Raw genomic sequence first — 18,898 nt, forward strand, 5'->3', positions numbered from 1 at the left:
CGATGGAGTCCCCTTCTAGACTGTGAGCCCGCTGTTGGGTAGGGAACGTCTCTATACGTTGCCAACCTGTACTGACCTGTACCTGTACAGTAAGCGCTCAATAAATACGATTGAATGGACGGGCCAATGCTGCCGTCCGTGGGCAATCAACATCATGCCCCCCCTCCGGAGTCTCCCTCCAAACACCAGTGCCTCCGGAACCAACCGCAGAGCGAGGGGCAGCGGGGCGATGTTCTCCCTGGGAAATTCACCACGCTTGGCCGGGCCCAGGGGGGGAACCCCGGCGGCCCGGGCACCCACCTTAAGGACGTCGCTGTCGTAGGTGTAGTCGATGGCGGGCGAGACGCGCTGGGCGAAGAGGCGCGCCAGCACGGTCCGGTAGGCCTTGCCGTCGGGGTTGGCCAACGTGTGGTGCAGGACCTCGTGCAGCTCCGACTCCTCCAGCTGCGGCGGGGGCAGCAGCTCGCTCTTCAGCAGCTCCATGGCCGTCGGCCGCTTGGCCGGGTCGTGGTTCAGGAGCCAGGAGACGACCGCTTTCTGCCAACGAGATCCAAGCGCCTTGCTGCCGCCACGGGGGCCCCAGGGCTCATCTCCCAAGCGCTTAGTACAGTGTGCAGTTTAACAAATGCCATCATCATCATCATCATCTGATTATTTTGAGGGGTACTGACTACATGCCAGGCGCGGTAGGGGGTAGATAGGCTAGGATAGGTAGATACCTGTATATATGTTTGTACATATTTATTACTCTATTGTTAATATGTTTGGTTTTGTTGTCTGTCTCCCCCTTCTAGACTGTGAGCCCACTGTTGGGTAGGGACTGTCTCTATATGTTGCCAACTTGGACTTTCCAAGCGCTTAGTACAGTGCTCTGCACACAGTAAGCGCTCAATAAATACGATTGATTGATTGATCCAGGGCCCTCCTAATGCTCCCCATCATCAAACCTCCCTGGGCCTCAGTTTCCTCATCTAAGATCCCTATTACTAGTGTCTAGACTCTAAGCTCATCATAGACCAGGAATGGGTCTACTAACTCTCCCAAGCACTTAGTAATAATAATAATAATGTTGGTATTTGTTAAGCGCTTACTATGTGCAAAGCACTGTTCTAAGCGCTGGGGGGGGATACGAGGTGATCAGGTGGTCCCACGTGGGGCTCACAGTCTTAACCCCCATTTTACAGATGAGGTAACTGAGGCACAGAGAAGTTAAGCGGCTTGCCCAAGGTCATACAGCTGACAAGTGGCAGAGCAAGGATTCAAACCCATGACCTCTGACTCCCAAGCCCGTGCTCTTTCCACTGAGCCACACTGCCTCTCCAGTACTCTGCACACAGCAAGCACTCAGTAAGTACCACTGATTGATTATTACACAAACTGACTCCCTGCCCCAAGAGTTGGATACATCTGAAACCGTCTGGAGCAGGGCCACATTTGTTAAAATTTGTGGAAGAAGAGGATCTAGAAGAAGCCGCCTGTCCTCTCCCTGGCCAAACTTCCGAGTCTCAAAAGGCACAACTTAGAGGACGTTCTTTTCTACCAGCCCCAGGTCCAAGTTGTACTCTCTTCCGCTCACCGGCCACTCAGGTTGAAACCCCAGCTAATCGATGGTATTTGCCGATCGCTTACAGGAGAGAACGGTACTAAGTCGCTGGGAGAGTACGATGCAACTGAGTCGGTAGAAACGTCCCCGGACCACGAGGAGCTTACAGTCTAGAGGGCAGAGGGTCAAATCCTCCCAACCGCCCCAATCTCTGGGTTGGAACTGGACCAGAAGCTATTGGGGCAGCTGCGGTCTGTTGCTCCTCTCCTTGGCCCCGCTACGAGGAACTTTGAGAGAATGTTTCTTAACGTTTTCATCCCCTGCCTTAGCCTACAATTTTCCTCTTCCCTGTGGAACAGAATGGTGGGTCGGGCCTGTCGATAGAGAGACAAACCGAAGAGTGAAGACCCGGCAATTAAAACACTGGAAAAGTCACCTGCTTCGTGTGCTTCCCGTCGTCAAAATCTTCCGGAAACTTGGGAGAAGTAGGCTGGGGGGGAAATGACGTTCAAATTAGCAAAGGAAGCCAGTCAAACTCCGGCAAGCAACCGAAAAGCTACACCTTTTTAAAAAAACTTTCCTTGAAAAGCGCTTACTATGTGTTAGGCACTGTACTAAGCGCTGGCTGAGCCCACCCCAAAACCTGACGACTCTCGCATTTCCAGTTTCTCAGACTCTTGCAGAGATCCCAAATGGTGAACCAGAGAGATGCTAGGCTCCTATGACACTTGTCGTCTGGAGAGCGCCGTGCATTTTGAACCTGAACAGCCAATGCACCTGTCCTGGTTTCGGAGAGAGGGGCTCTGGGCCTTATGGGCTTTGACTTTAAAAAGTCAAAAGGCTTCTGACAAACAGCAGCCCCTCCCAACAAAGACCCAGCAGGAAACCCAATCTCTCTGGCAAAAAAGGCTGTGCTAGCCAGCACCCCGGCAACGGGCGGGAAGGCCGACCGACTGAGGCAGAAGCAGCAGCTCCTCAACTCCGAGTGGTCCAGGACGTGCACAAAGAGGCCAAGCTGCGGAGGGAACAAGCTAACGATTCTACGTCCTCGGGGAGAATGGAGGGAGGTGTCCGGCAGCCGAGTTGACTGCACTGGAGGGAGAGTGTGTTTGCAGACTCTCCAGGCCGAGGCAAGGCCTCTGACCCCAGCGGGCCCAGAGCCTGGGGAGAGAGGGGTCCCGGACAAGCCTAGATGCTGCTTCTCAGGGGGAGGAGAGAGGAGGCGGGGATGAGGAGGGGCCAGGTGAACAACCAAAGGGCCGCCAGTTTGAGTCCTTTCGGTCCTGGTGGGACACTGTCAGGCGGGACACTGTCTCGCCCCATGGTGTGGACTCCTCCTCCGATACCATAACCAACTAAGAAACAAAATCCACCCACTCGGAGAGGAACTGGCTCGAGATTCTGGTTCCAGTCCAGCTGCCGGGAGTAGGGTCGGGCCTGTCGGCCCCTCCCTATTTACAGTAGCCGCGCCGGGCCATTTTAATGCCACGCGCAGAGTGGTAGAAGCAGGCCGTCCTGCTGGCCAGGGGTGTTGCTGCCCGCCGTCGCCTAGGCTTCAAGATTCCCCCTCCCCGGGCATCAGGGGGGCAGCCCCTAAGCGGAGACCCCCTTCCCCACTCACCACAAACCACCTGCCCCCTTCTTTGAGCCTCGACTCCCAGAGGCAGAATTTCTCCTCGGGGCTCAACACAACGCAAAACCTCTGCCCCGGCCCCGCCCCCGCCCAACAACGCCCGTCCCCAGGGAGTGGGGCGGGCATCGCCGCTACCTACTTCTCTGAGTTGGCTGAGGACAAAGATCCGCTCCGACGCCGTGGCCATGGGCCGGTAGCACATCTCAAAGAAGATGATGCCGAGGCTGAACAGATCCACTTTCTATGGGAGGAGGAGGAGAATCGCAAGTGCCCTCTTTGGCCCGGGCGGATCTTCCCAGACTTCCATTTTCCAGGAGGCTGTGTTTTGGCTGAGCTTCGTGCCCTCGTGCCCGGGTCCCGTGCCGCCCTCGGCCTCCCCCACCGATGCGCTCACGAGCAAGTCACTGAGTTTCTCTGGTCCTCGGTTTCTTCATCTGGAAGAAGGGGCCTCAATGCCTGTTCTCCCTCCCGCTTCGACCGTGAGCCCCATGTAGGGACTCTATCCGACCTGATGAGCTTGAGTCTACCCCGGTGCCGACGCAGAGCCGATTACCTGGTTATACGCCGACTTGGTGCTGCCCTGAACCTCTGGGCTCACATAGAGCGCCGTGCCCACCATCCCCGTCAGATTGCCTGGCCGGACAAGGTCAGAGGAAGACGGCTTTTAGCACTAGACCCTCCCCGGGCACGGGCGGAGGAAACGACCCACAACCACCCAACAGAAGGATGAGCCAGTCAAATAAGAGTATCTATTCTGAGCACCCACTGAAGGAAGGGAATTCACTATTTATTGAGCGCTTACTGTGTGCAGAACACAGTACTCAGCGCTTGGGAGAGTACTGTACTGGAAGCCTACATACACAGCATTATACTGAGCAAGTGCTACAGGAAGGACAACTGGATCTGTGACCTTTAGACATCTGAAATTTGCTCCACAGCACTTACTTATATATCTATACATTATATTATACACTATTTATTTATATTAACGCCCGCCTCCCCGTCTAGACCGTAAGCTCATTGTTGGCAGGGGGACAGGTCTATCACCTCTGTTATACTGTACTCTCCCAAGCGCTTAATACAGTGTTCTCCAAACAGTAAGCGCTCAGAACAGTGCTTTGCACATAGCAAGGGCTTAATAAATGCCGTTATTATTATTATTAATAAATACCACCGATGATGATTCTGTACTGGGTATACAGCTGTGGTTAGAGCACTATTCTTAATACCTGTTAAAGGAAGGGCTCTGTACTGGATGTCTGTGTTATACGGAACACCTGCTGTAGGAAGGGCACTGTACTGGGCAGCTACTGCAGACAGTGCAATGTAACATGGTGCTAACCCCCCGAGCACGCGGAGAGAAAATTTCATCAGCGCCTGTTCCCAACCTGGCTTCCCCTTTCATGTCCGGCCTGTTTCCGGGGCAAATTGGCTCCCTGGGCATTGGCTCCCCATGGATGAGGGGCGTTTCCACTGTTACCTGAAGGGTCCGACTTGATCGGTCCATCGCCCGCCCCATCTTCTCCTTTGGCTTCTGCCTAAAATGGAAAAGAACCAAATTCCCGAAGTCTGAAGTCACACTGTGGGGGGAGCTGGGGGACAGCGTTGGCTTTTAGACTTTCCGTGGAATCCGGACTCACAGTGGAAAACGGGTGGTCCGTGGCCAAGCCAAAGTCCCCGATTTTCACATGGTCGTCGCTATCCAAAAAAATGTTCACCGGCTTCAAATCCCTGTGGATCATCCCCTGCAGGAAAGAAAAGGTGGGAGGATGAAATGACGGCCTTGCACAGCTTGCCTCTGGGGTGGAAAAGGGGTGGTCTGCCTTATGCCAGCCGGGTCCCTTGAGGGGAGGGAGGGTCGGAGACAAACCCAGCTTCCCCGGCTGTTAAGGCGGCACCACCATCCACAGAGACCCAGGCCAAATGACCTGTGACAGAGATGGGCTTTGAAAATAAGATTCGCTCGGCCCTGCGGCAATCAGAGTCCAATTCTGGGGTGGCGAAAGTCATCAGGTTTTCTAGCCCTTTCTGCACCGTGACCTCATTCTTTGCTTTCATTGGCATCTGCACCAATTTTTTTTTTATGGTATTTATCAAATGCTTACTACATGCCACACACTCTACTAGCAGCTGGGTGAAGATAAGAGATAATCAGGTTGGGTACAGTCCATGTCCCACATGGGGCTCACGGTCTTAATCCTCATTTTACAAATGAGGATCTGAGGCACAGAAAAGTGAAGAGCCCTGCCCAAGGTCTTGCAGCAGACAAGCGGCGGAGCTGGGATTGGAACCCAAGTGCTCTGATTTCCAGGTCTGTGCTCTTTCCACTAGGCCATGCTGCTAGCCAATGTCTTGGTCTTCATGGCCCCATCTCTGAGGCTCTTATTATTAGTAATAAAAATAACAATACTACAGTACTTGTTAAGATGAGATTTCCTAGATTGGGAACCCCACTGAGGACAAGGAACATGTCTAATTCCCCCCTGTGTATCTCCCCTGGCACCCAAAAGCGCTCTGCACACGGTAAGTGCTCAATAAATACCAATAATGCTACTTACCAAACCACTCTGGCCCTCTGTCTGGTGGGAGGCAGGGGTCCCCACTCTCCTCGGGAGAACCCTCCCCATTTGCCATCTTAAAGCTCCCCTGCACTTTTCCCCGGGACCCACACCGGGGAACGGGACGGGACCCAGCAGGAGCAACTGGTCCCCCCCAAAGGTAAACGGCATCAGTGGTACGACTGACTTTCTCATGGATGTACGTTAATCCGTCCAGGATTTCCCGGAAAAGCCTCCAGAGTCGGACGGGGTCTTGGTACAGGCCCTGGTCGATGGTGTCCCGGAGGGTGCTCTTCTCACAGTACTCCATCTGTGAACAAGAGGGGAAAAAGTCAAGCGCTTGGTACAGTGTTCTGCACACAGTAAGCGCTCAATACATACGACTGAATGAAGTCAGGGCTGGGGCGGAGCCCAGGAGCATCATCTAGACTCTGTCCGGTTATTATTTGTTTACCGTTTATTTTGTGTAAGCACTGTTTGAAGCGCTGGGGTAGCTACTAGATAACCAGCGGCCAAGCAAGTTTTGTGGATTTGATCGAAAAATCAGCGGCGGATATTAAGTTTTGGGCCCTGTACTGAGCGCTTGGGAGAGAGTCCTTCCCGAGGTGCTTTCCCCCTTCTGTCTTTTTTTTATGGTATCCGTTAAGCATTTACTCTGTGTTAAGCACTGGGGCAGTCCCTGTCCCACGTGGGTTTCACAGTCTATGTAGGAGTATTTCAGGAGAGGCCTCCATCGGTGATCCTGCTGCCCCTCGGTACTCACCTGGATGTACAGGTAGTGGACAGTCTGCGTCACTGGGGACACATTGCCTTTGTGGACGCCGTTCTTTTCGGCCCCTTCCTCTTCCTGGGCCATGAGGAACACAATAAACATATTATTTATGTTAATTATATTACTAAGTATTATATAATAAGAATAATAATAATGGTGGCATTTATTAAGCACTTACTATGTGCAAAGCACTGTTCTAAGCTCTGGGGAGGTTACAAAGGGATCAGGTTGTCCCACGGGGGGCTCACAGTCTTAATCCCCATTTTACAGATGAGGTCACTGAGGCCCAGAGAAGTTAAGTGACTTGCCCAAAGTCACACAGCTGACAACTGGCGGAGCTGGGATTTGAACCCATGTGCTCTTTCCACTGAGCCACGCTGCTTCTCTAAATACTGATATATAATAATAATAATAATAATAATAATAATAATAAAGGCAGTTGTTAAGCGCTTACTATGTGCACAGCACTAGTCTAAGCGCTGGGCACTGTTCCAAGCGCTGGATCAATTATATATTTATTATCTACTATTATATTATTCCTTCCATCAATGTCTGTCTCCCCCTCTAGACTGTAATCTCGTGGTGGGCAGGGAATGGGTTTGTTTACTGTTGTACTGTACTCTCCCACGCGCTCAGTACAGTGCCCTGCCTTCATGCATTCATACTTATTGAGCACTTACTGTGTGCAAACCACTGTACTAGGTGCTTTGGAGAGTACAATATAACACATTCCTGCCCACAACGAGCTCACAGTCTAGAGGGGGAGACAGGCGTTAATTTAATATAATATGTGCTGTGGGGATGGGAGAAAGGATGAATGAAGGAGCAAGTAAGAGCGGTGCAGAAGGGAGTGGGAGAAGAGGAGGGCTTAGTCAGGGAAGGCTTCCTGGAGATCAATCAATCAATCGTATTTATTGAGCGCTTACTGTGTGCAGAGCACTATACTAAGAGCTTGGGAAGTACAAGTTGGCAACATATAGAGACGGTCCCTACCCAACAGTGGGCTCACAGTCTAGAAGATGTGCCTTCAATAAGTGCAGAGTAAGCGCACGCAATCTGCACATGGTAAGCGCTCAACAAATACGACTGACGCTCTGTGCGTATTGTTGCAAACTCTTCATCCAAGGCCTATACGATTGAATGACTGAACATATGCCAACACTGCAAAACTGGAGAGTACAAAATAACAACACATCCCTGCCCACAACGAGCTCACAGTCTAGAGGGGGAGACAGATGTTAATTTAATATAATATGTGCTGTGGGGATGGGAGAAAGGATGAATAAAGGAGCAAGTAAGAGCGGTGAAGAAGGGAGTGGGAGAAGAGGAGGGCTTAGTCAGGGAAGGCTTCCGGGAGATCAATCAATCAATCGATCGTATTTATTGAGCGCTTACTGTGTGCAGAGCACTGGACTAAGCACTTGGGAAGTACAAGTTGGCAACATATAGAGATGGTCCCTACCCAACAGTGGGCTCGCAGTCTAGAAGGTGGGCTCACAGTCTAGAAGATGTGCCTTCAGTAAGCGCAGAGTAAGAGCACACAATCTGCACTCGGTAAGCGCTCAACAAATACGACTGCCGCTCTGTGTGTATTTGTGCAAAGTCTTCATCCAAGGCCTATACGATTGAATGACTGAACATACGCAAACACTGCAAAAGCTAGGTGAGTCCCAGACTAGGTCCTTTCCGAACAGGCACAGTCCCCGCCCCGGGGAAATTACCATCCAAAACCCAGCCCCACACGATGCCATTTTGGGATCGCCGCTGTATCCCTGCCGGCACCAAGGACCCGCTGCTTCCTCTCGGATGGCTGCGGCCCCCGGGGCCGGCCGGAGCGCGGCATCCACCTGGGCTCACTTACCGGGCTGGCGCTTTTACTGTTCTCATCTTCGTTGTCAAAGACGATGTCACTATCAGAATCTGTGGCGGGCCTGAAAAGCAGGGATAATGACAAAAAAGGAGAGGTAAATCGTATCCTTTTTTTTTTAATGGTATTTATTAAGCACTTACTACGTGCCAGGCACTGTAGTAATAATAATAATAAATAATATTATATACAATAATACAATACTATAATAGAATAGAATAGAATAGAATAGAATAAAATAGAATAGAATAGAATAGAATATAAATTATTATTATTATAATGATGGCATTTATTAAGCACTTACTATTTGCAAAGCACTGTTCTAAGCACTGGGGTAGATACAAGGTAATCAAGTTGCCCCACGTGGGGCTCACAGACTTAATCCCCATTTTCCAGATGAGGTACCTGAGGCCCAGAGAAGTGAAGTGACTCGCCCAAAGTCACACAGCTGACAAGCGGCGGAGCCAGGATTTGAACCCATGGCCTCTGGCTCCAAAGCCCGGGCTCTTTCCACCGAGCCACGCTGCTTCTCTGCGCCGGGGTAGCTACAAACTAATCGGATTGGATCCAGTCCGCATCCCACGTGGAGCTCACCGTCTTAATCCCATTTTACAGATGAGGGAACCGAGGGACAGAGCAAGTGAAATGAGTTGCCCAGGGTCATCCAGCCGACAAGTGATGGAGCCAGGATTAGAACCCCGGTCCTTCTGAGGCCCAGGCCAGTCCTCCATCTACTAGGCCACACTACTTCTCTGCCAGAATTGATACTTTGACCTTACAGAGCCCTCTGCTTCTCTTTCCCGCTGTGCTTTCATATTGCTGGTGCCGTTTCTGTCCTCATACACCCCTTATCATCAATCGTATCTATTTAGCGCTTACTGTGTGCAGAGCACTGTACTAAGCGCTTGGGAAGTACAAGTCGGCAACACATAGAGACAGTCCCTACCCAACAGTGGGCTCACAGTTGGGGGGAGGTGGGTAGAGAAGCAGAGTGGACAGACTCGACCTGCGAGTCAAAGGACCTGGGTTCTAATCCCGGCTCTACCGTGTGCCTGCTGTGTAACTTTGGTCAAGTCATTTCACTTCTCTGGGCCTCAGTTACCTCATCTGTAAAATGGGGATTAAGGTGGTGAGCTCTGTGTGGGACAGGGACTGTGTGCAACCTGATTAACTTGTGTCTACCTCAGCGCGTGGTACAGTGCCTGGCACATAACAAGTGCTTAACAAATACCACAATTATTATTATTAGCATGGTTAGTATTATTATTATCCCCGTTTGACGGAGGAGGAAACAGAAGCCCAGACATCTTAAGTGACTCACAGGGCAGGCCAATGGCAGGGTTGCTTCTAAGAGCTGGGTCCTATGACGCCCCGTCCCGTTCTCTCCGCCAGACCCCCACTCCCTCCCTCCAGCCATCCCTCATCAGATAACCCACGGCCCTCCGGGCAACGTCGACTCCCTGCCGACGTGCCTGGGAGGTCGGGCACGGTGCCAGGTGCCTCGGGCTGCGGCACCACCAGGCCCAGAATTCATCTCCACCACCCCACCGGTAGCTCGATCCGATTCCCCCAACAATCGCTGGTTGCCGAGACGGGACTCGGTCCAGGTGGGATATACTGTGTCACCCTAGTCCCGGCTGGATTTCACTCGTTAACATTCCAGCTTGGTTCGCGATCCCGTCTGTCACCTTGGGAGTTGATTTGGGAGCCTGCCCCGGGCTGTGGAACTCTGGACCAGGAATCCGCCCGACTCCGCTCCTGTCAGCCGGCTCGCCCCCGTCCCACCACGGCCGCTGGGCCAGCCACACGGGCCCCCCGTACGGACTCACAGGAACGACTGGGAGAAGACGCCGTCCCGGCCATCTTCATCGTCGTCGTCATCGTCGTCCTCGTCGCTGGACTCCGGGCCGGTCCCGGTGAAGGCCCCGGGGGACCGCTCACATGAGGTGCTCCACTCCACCGAGCTGGTCAGCACCGGGGGCGGGGCGTTGGCCTCCACGTCGCCCGCCGGGATCCCCGTCCCATCCAGGCGGGGCCCGGGGCGGGCCGGCTTCCCCTCGGCTGGGTCGGGCCCCGGCGAGCCGGGCAGCGGCGTCTCGTGCTTCTCGATCCAGGCGTTGTAGTAGCGCACGATGTTCTCGTGGTTCAGGCGGGAGAGCAGCGTCACCTCCCCCTTGATGCGCCGGAACTGCTTGCTGGTGGGGCTGATGGAGACGCGCTTCACCGCGTAGCAGCAGCCGTCCAGCTTGTTCTGGACCTGCCGGGGGGAGGAGGGACCGATGGGTCGTCCGTAGGGACCTCGCTCCCGCCCCGCCTCAGACCAGGACCACCCGCAGGCAGACCCCATCAGCAGAGAGAACGCCCTGCCCCGACCTCGGGCTCTGACTCGAACCGGCCGCCTGCCCGACATCCCAAAGAGAGAAGCAAGGGCCACATTCTGCCCGAGGGGAAACCGATGCCACTGGGAAAAATGACGATCATGATAAATGATAATTGCGGTATTTGTTAAATGCTTACTACATGCCAAGCACTGTGGTAGATACAAGATTAACCGGTCCCACGTGGGGCGTGCAGTCCAAGGAGGAGAGGGAGAACAGGTTTTGAATCTCCGTTTTGCAGATGAGGAAACCGAGGCCTAGAGAAGTGAAGTGACTTGCCCATGGTCATGCAGCAGGTAAGTGGTGGGGCCAGGATTAGAACTCAGGTCCTCCGACTCCAGGGCTTGGGTTCTTTCCACTAGGCCACGCTACTTCTCCGTAATAATAATAATTCCCATTATTATTACACCTAGCGCTTAGTACTATGCCTGCCACATAGCAAGTGCTTACAAGTGCCATAATAATGCTAATGATGATGGCATTTATTAAGTTCGGTTTATATGTCAACCACTGTACTAAGGGTTGGGGCAGATACAAGATTATCTTATCGGAGACTGTCCCTAGCCCACAAGGGGCTCACAGTCTAAGAAGGAGAGAAGAAGCATTTAAGTCCCACTTTACAAATGAGGAAAGAGGCCCAGAAAGGTTAACAGAATTGCTCGAAGCCACGCAATGGCCAAGTGGCACAATGGGGGCTCGAACCCAAGTCTCCCGACTCCCATTTGGGTGCTCTTTCCATTAGGCCACGCTTCTTCATCAATCCTCATCATCAATGATATTTATTGAGAGCTTATTGTGTGCCAAGCACTGAACTAAGGACTTGGGACAGTAGAATACAACAGAGTTGGCAGAGTCCTCTCCCAAGCGCTTAGTCCAGTGCTGGGCACACAGTAAGTGCTCAATAAATACCAACCCACTGACTGATATCAGGTCAGTCACTGAACCTCATGGGGTCCGTTTCCACATCTGGAAAACACCCAGGCAGGTGGGCAGGATGAGGCGAGGGGGCCACGGGCAGGGGGCTGGACCGCCGCCCGCCCACCCGCCCGCCTTACCTTGATGACGGCGCCGAACGCTCCCTTCCCGAGGAGCTGCAGCTCTTCAAATTCCGTGAAGTAGCGAGAGAACTGGCGCTGCGTCTCGCTGAGGCAGGCCGCGCTGGGAAGAAGGCTCGTGGGGATGACAGTGTCGATGCAGTCGACCTCTGCCGAATCTGGGAGGTGGAGGGCGGGCGGGGATGTCGGGTCAGAGCTGGGACCGGGCCCCGGGGCGCAGAGAGCGGCCCCTTCCCCTCCGGCCCCTGTCCTGTGGCAAACGATGACTCTCCCCCTCTGCTTTTTTTTTTTTTTTTGGTGGTGTTTGTTAAGCGCTTACTATGTGCAAAGCACTGTTCAAAGCGCTGGGGGGATACAAGGTGATCAGGTTGCCCCACGTGGGGCTCACAATCTTAATCCCCATTTTCCAGATGAGGTAACTGAGGCCCAGAGAAGTTAAGTGACTTGCCCAAAGTCACACAGCTGACAATTGGCGGAGCCGGGATTTGAACCCATGATATGCTTTGAAGGCATATCTCCCCCGCTTTCTTTCTTTCCTCTTCTCCCACTCCCTTCTGCATCGCACTGACTTGCTCCCTTTATTCATCTCCCCTCCCAGCCCCACAGCACTTCCGTTCATATCCGTCATTTATTTATTTATATTAATGTCCGTCCCCCCCCCAATAATAATAATGATGATAATAATAATAATAATAATAATGACGGCATTTTTTAAGCGCTTACTACGTGCAAAGCACTGTTCCAAGCGCTGAGGAGGTTACAAGGTGATCAGTTGTCCCATGGGGGGCTCACGGTCTTAACGCCCATTTTACAGATGAAGTACCTGAGGCACAGGGAAGCGAAGTGACTTGCCCAAAGTCACACAGCTGACAATTGGCAGGGCCGGGATTTGAACCCATGACCTCTGACTCCAAAGCCCGGGCTCTAGACTGTAAGCTCACTGTGGGCAGGGAATGTGTCTGTTTACTGTTGTGCTGTACTCTTCCAAGGACTGAGTGAGTACATTACTCTGCCCGCAGTAAGCGCTCGATAAATACGCCTGAGTGAATGAAGGAATATACGAATGACTGAGGCCTTTACCATCGCTGTCTTCCATCGCGGGGGTGTTCGGCGGAGGAGGGTTGAGGAAGCGATGTGTCAACAGCTGCTGGGGACTCCACCGCTCCTTGTCCTCCAAGCAGACGCACCTAGAGGGAAGTCTCCCTGTTGGCCACAAGCCACCATCAAGGGGGAAGGGAGGACTGTCGCGCCACCCCTGCCTTGCCCTTCTTCCCCCAAATGGTGCCAGGCAGGACTCCCACCCGCTGCCTCCTATGGTTATTGAGATAAGAATAATGCCGTTTAGTAAGCGCTTACTATGTGCAAAGCACTGTTCTAAGCCTGGGGAGGTTACAAGGTGATCAGGTTGTCCCACGCGGGGCTCACAGTCTTCATCCTCATTTTACAGATGAGGGAACTGAGGCCCAGAGAAGTGAAGTGACTTGCCCAAAGTCACACAGCTGACAAGTGGCGGATCTGGGATTGGAACCCATGACCTCTGACTCCAAAGCCCGGGTTCTTTCCACTGAGCCACGCTGCTTCTTATGGAAGGGGCTCCATCACTTTGCCCCCCTCCTACCTCACCTCCCTTCTCTCCTTCTTCAGCTCAGCCCACACCCTCCGCTCCTCTGCTGCTTATCTCCTCAGCGGGCCTCGTTCTCGCCTGTCCCACCGTCAACCCCCGGCCTGGAATGCCCTCCTTTTGCACATCCACCAAGCTAGCTCTCTTCCTCCCTTCAAAGTTCTACTGAGAGCTCACCTCCTCCAGGAGGCCTTCCCAGACTGAGCCTCCCCTTTTCCTCTCCCCCTCCTCCCTCTCCCCATCCCCCCGCCTTACCTCCTTCCCCTCCCCACAGCACCTGTATATATGTTTGTACATATTTATTACTCTATTTATTTATTTTATTTGTACATATCTATTCTATTTATTTTATTTTGTTAATATGTTTTGTCTTGTTGTCTGTCTCCCCCTTCTAGACTGTGAGCCCGCTGTTGGGTAGGGACCGTCTCTATATGTTGCCAACTTGGACTTCCCAAGCGCTTAGTACAGTGCTCTGCACACAGTAAGCCCTCAATAAATACAACTGATTGATTGATTTGTACGTACTTATTACTCTATTTTATTTGCACATATTTATTCTATTTATTTTATCTTGTTATGTTTTGTCTTGTTGTCTGTCTCCCCCTTCTAGACTGTGAGCCCGCTGTTGGGGAGGGACCGTCTCTATATGTTGCCAACTTGGACTTCCCAAGCGCTTAGTACAGTGCTCTGCACACAGTAAGCGCTCAATAAATACGATTGATTTGTACATATTTATTACTCTATTTTATTTGTACATATTTATTCTATTTATTTTAATTTGTTAATATGTTTTGTCTTGTCTGTCTCCCCCTTCCAGACTGTGAGCCCGCTGTTGGGTAGGGACCGTCTCTAGATGTTGCCAACCTGGACTTCCCAAGAGCTTAGTATAGTGCTCTGCACACAGTAAGCGCTCAATAAATACGACCGAATGAATGAATGAATGAAGGGGGCCGGTCCAGGGGGGCACGTACTTTTTTAGGAAATCCCGGAAGTCGGCCGGCAGGTCTCTGGGCACGGTGACCGGGAACTCCTTGGCTTCCCGGCCCTGGCTGAGCGAGAGCAGCAGGAGGCCCAGCTGCCAGACGTCGCCCTTCTTCCCGGGCCGGCCGGGCAGGGGGTCCTCGCTGAAGCGCACCCGGGCCGGCTCCGGCGCCCCGTCCCTGCAGATGTCCGCCAGGCGCTTGGAGATGCTGTGGTCCGTCATCCTGACGTGGCCCTCGGGGTCCACCAGGACCCGCGCGGCGCCCAGGGCCTTGTGGACCACCGAGTTGCGGTGGAGGTAGTCCAGGCCGGCCAGGAGCTGGGCGGCGTAGCGGCGCAGCCGGTCGCCGGGTACCGGGGTCCCGCGGCTCAGGGGGCCAGACAAGGGGAGGCCGCCGCCGTGCTCCACCAGGACGGCCACCACCGTCGCGTTGGCCTGCTCTCGCAGCGACATCGCAAGGTAGCGCACGAGGTTCGGGTGGCTCAGCTTCACCAGCGAACTGAACTCCGTCTCTGCCCCCTGGATCTGGCGGGAGAGACGGGGCGTGAGCCGTGAGGAGGCCGCCCACCCTGCCCCGCTGAGCCCGGGAGGAGACACCGCCCTGCATCTTTTCACAAGGCGGGAGTCCGGGTGGCCTCTCTGCCCCAAAGCACCAGGCCAGGGACTCCAGGATGAGTCCGGCTCCGACCACTCGGGTCTTGGAGCAAAGACCGGGTCCCGGAGCTCCCCTCCGCCCTCTCTCTCACTCTCAAAAGGACAGGGGTCCGCTCTCCCCATTGTCAAAGCCCTACTGAAATCATATCTGTATATACCTGTATATATGTCTGCACATCTTACCTCCCTCCCTTCCCCACAGCACCTGTATATGTGTATATATGTTTGTACATATTTTTTTACTCTATTTATTTATTTATTTATTTAATTTATTTGTACATATCTATTCTATTTATATTATTTTGTTAGTATGTTTGGTTTTGTTCTCTGTCTCCCCCTTTTAGACTGTGAGCCCACTGTTGGGTAGGGACTGTCTCTATGTTGCCAATTTGTACTTCCCAAGCGCTTAGTACAGTGCTCTGCACATAGTAAGTGCTCAATAAATACGATTGATGATGATGATGATATTTATTACTCTATTTTACTTGTACATATCTATTCTATTTATTTTATTTTGTTAGTATGTTTGCTTTTGTTCTCTGTCTCCCCCCTTTTAGACTGTGAGCCCACTGTTGGGTAGGGACTGTCTCTATATGTTGCCATCTTGTACTTCCCAAGCGCTTAGTACAGTGCTCTGCACACAGTAAGCGCTCAATAAATACGATTGATTGATTGATTGATATCTCCTCCAGGATGCCTTTCTAGATTAAGCTTTCATCCCGTCCCCACCCTATTTTTCCCTCCCTATGGCCCACCCCTTACATCAGCCCCACAGCAGTGATGTACACAGCGGTAACTTATTTTTTTATATTAATACCTAGCCCCCATCAAGACTGTAAGCTCTTTATTGTTATATTTTACTCTTTCTAGATTAAGCTTTCATCCCCTCCCCACCCTGTTTTTCCCTCCCTAAGGCCCATCCCTTATATCAGCCCCACAGCAGTGATGTACACAGTGGTAACTTATTTTTTTGTATTAATACCTAGCCCCCATCAAGACTGTAAGCTCTTTATTGTTACATTTTTCTCTCCCAAGCACTTACTACAGTGCTTTCCACACAGTAAGCGCTCAATAAACACGACTGACTGACTGAATAAAATTAGATACATCCCCCTCCTGGCCCTGCCCCCTCTGCTCTTTGGTCCATATCCCTCTATTCGTTACTTCCCCCACCTGCAAATTAAGTTTAATCAACCCATCAATCAGTGGTATTTATTCAGCACTTACTGGATGCAGAGCATTATACTAAGCGCTCGGGAGTATGATAAAACAGGTGGGTAGACACGTCCCCTGTCCACAGGGTTAAATGTCTGTCTCCCCAGTTAGAGTTAAGCTCCCTGAGGGTACGGATCGTGCCTGTTAACTGTACTGTACTTTCTCAAGCGTTTAGTTCTCCAGAACTGAGGCATCACCAAGCTGGACTCCTTGTTTGGCTCCCAGAGCCCCCCGCCCCCAATTCTCCTTCCCCTCCAAGCCCCTCTGGATGCCCACCCTGAGGGCCACAGTGGGGAATAATAATAATAATAATAATGGCATTTATTAAGCGCTTACTATGTGCAAAGCACTGTTCTAAGCGCTGGGGAGGTTACAAGGTGATCAGGTTGTCCCACGGGGGGCTCACAGTCTTAATTCCCATTTTACGGATGAGGGAACGGAGGCACAGAGAAGTGAAGTGACTTGCCCAAAGTCACACAGCTGACAATTGGTGGAGCTGGGACTTGAACCCATGACCTCTGACTCCAAAGACGGAGCTCTTTCCACTGAGCCACGGGAAGATGGCCTGCCGCAGGCGGAGAGCTGCGACTTCAACTCCCACGCCTCCCTTGCAGCCCGTGGGACGTGAGGAGGACCGGTATTACCTATGCAGGCCGGGGCCGCCGAGCCGAGAGATAATAATAATAATAATATTTCATTCATGCATTCAATTGTATTTATCGAGTGCTTACTGCATGCAAAGCATTGTACTAAGCACCGGGCTGGATACAAGCTAATCGGGTTGGCCAGAGTCCCCGTCCCACCGGGGGCTCACCGTCGGAATCCCCATTTTACAGATGAAACCCAGAGAAGTGAGGTGACTTGCACAGGGTCACACAGCAGACGCGTGGCAGAGCCGGGATTAGAACCCAGGTCCTTCTGATTCCCAGGCCCGGCTTTTTCTCACGAGGCCACACTGCTTTCAGTGACCCCAGCGCCGCCCACCCCACGTTCTCGGGGTCCGGTCGGCGTGGCCTCCACCCTCCCGGCCCACGGCCCAGGAACTCGTACGCTCCCTACCTGCTTCTGGTATTTCTCCATTTTCTCTTTCTCTTGGCTCGTCAGGAACGGGCCCTTGGTTGTCGGCCACTGCAGGACCCACTCGTAGACCAGGACGAAGTTCCCCGTGGTCACTTCCAAGGCGTTGTAGACCTGCTTCCCCAGCTCCGCGTCGTCGTCTGAGGGCAGGGCGACAAACGGAGAGGGAAAATTCAGTTAAAATTCCTCCGAATGGGAAGGGCCCTTGTATTTTTCCAAAGCGCTTTCGTGTTCCTTACCTTATCTTATCCTCACCACGTCCCTGTGAGGTAGGGAGAGGCAGGTATTACTATCCCCATTTTACAGCTGAGGAAACTGAGGAACAGAGAGGTCAAGTGATTCGTCCGAGGTCACAAAGCCGGCCGGGGGCGGAGCTGAGTCTGGAACCCAGGTCTCCTAACTCCCAGACTCGTGCTCTTTCCCCTTGGCCACACTGCTACTAGATTGCTATTCCAGGGACCGAACAAATGATCTCCAAGGAAAGGAAAGGAAAGGCAAGAAGAGGGGAGATGTGGAGAGCAAGGACAGACAGGCTGGTTCCCCCTTTTAAGGCATAATCCCTCTGTGGGCAGGGAAAACACACTTAGTGTTATGTATTCTTCTTTATTCCGCCTTCTCAAGCTTAATAAATACTACTACTACCACCACCTTATCCACAATTCATCTGTTTATTCCGTCTAACCAACCTCAATCGTCCTCTCTCCCCAGCAGATAAGCACAGCGCTCTGCACACAGTAGGCGCTCGGTAAGGACCACTGACCGAGGAGTAGGATTCACCGCGTCATTGTCTGCCATCATCTTTTCAGCTTCTAGACTGTGAGCCCACTGTTGGGTAGGGACTGTCTCTATATGTTGCCAACTTGGACTTCCCAAGCGCTTAGTACAGTGCCCCGCACACAGTAAGCGCTCACTAAATACGATTGATTGACTGACTGATTGATTTTCAGGCTGCCCCCCTTGAGGGAGGGTGCATAAATAATAATAATAATAATAATAATGATGGCATTTGTTAAGCGCTTACTATGTTCAAAGCACTGTTCTAAGCACTCGGGGGGGATCCAGTTGTCCCATGTGGGGCTCACGGTCTTAATCCCCATTTTACAGATGAGGTAACAGGCTCAGAGAAGTGACTTGCCCAAGGTCACACAGCAGAGGTGGTGGAGCCGGGATTTGAACCCATGACCCCTAACTCCAAAGCCCGGGCTTTTTCCACTGAGCCACGCAGGCTCCAAACCACCATAATCCAGTGCTTAGAACAGTGCCCAGTGCTTAGAACAGTGCTTTGCACGTAGTAAGCGCTTAACGAATACCAACATTATTATTATTATTATAATCATCGAGAGGTCTTTCAGCACGGGGGGACTTTTGAGTAGGGAATTTTTATGCCCTCGCCCGAGGACAGAGCCAGCCCCTCTCCCGGGCTATCTGGGCAGGCACGGTGGGCCCCACGAGTCGTGCCAACCGCCCACCAGATCTGTGGCGGAGCTGGGCATCGGGGTTCCTCGCCTTGAGAGGCAGGCGGCATTCCACACCCCACATTTCA

The 18,898-nt window shown here is 52.4% G+C and overlaps 1 protein-coding gene across 1 annotated transcript in view; it reads right to left on the bottom strand.

The window, feature by feature from the left end:
- Positions 1-18,898, bottom strand: part of EIF2AK4 (eukaryotic translation initiation factor 2 alpha kinase 4) — a 56,668-nt gene that overhangs the window by 15,348 nt on the left and 22,422 nt on the right. The window contains exons 8-21 of the mRNA XM_038741091.1: positions 17,338-17,495; positions 14,399-14,934; positions 12,887-12,993; positions 11,807-11,964; positions 10,203-10,630; positions 8,368-8,437; positions 6,498-6,581; positions 5,922-6,044; positions 4,817-4,921; positions 4,657-4,714; positions 3,730-3,809; positions 3,316-3,417; positions 1,980-2,033; positions 301-537 (exon numbers count right to left, since the gene is read on the bottom strand). Of these exons, the coding sequence (XP_038597019.1) occupies positions 301-537; positions 1,980-2,033; positions 3,316-3,417; positions 3,730-3,809; positions 4,657-4,714; positions 4,817-4,921; positions 5,922-6,044; positions 6,498-6,581; positions 8,368-8,437; positions 10,203-10,630; positions 11,807-11,964; positions 12,887-12,993; positions 14,399-14,934; positions 17,338-17,495 (2,300 nt within the window). The remainder of the gene's footprint in view (positions 1-300; positions 538-1,979; positions 2,034-3,315; positions 3,418-3,729; positions 3,810-4,656; positions 4,715-4,816; positions 4,922-5,921; positions 6,045-6,497; positions 6,582-8,367; positions 8,438-10,202; positions 10,631-11,806; positions 11,965-12,886; positions 12,994-14,398; positions 14,935-17,337; positions 17,496-18,898) is intronic.

This window comes from Tachyglossus aculeatus (genome assembly GCF_015852505.1).
Source record: "Tachyglossus aculeatus isolate mTacAcu1 chromosome 12 unlocalized genomic scaffold, mTacAcu1.pri SUPER_6_unloc_1, whole genome shotgun sequence".
NCBI classification, from domain to species: Eukaryota; Metazoa; Chordata; class Mammalia; order Monotremata; family Tachyglossidae; genus Tachyglossus; species Tachyglossus aculeatus.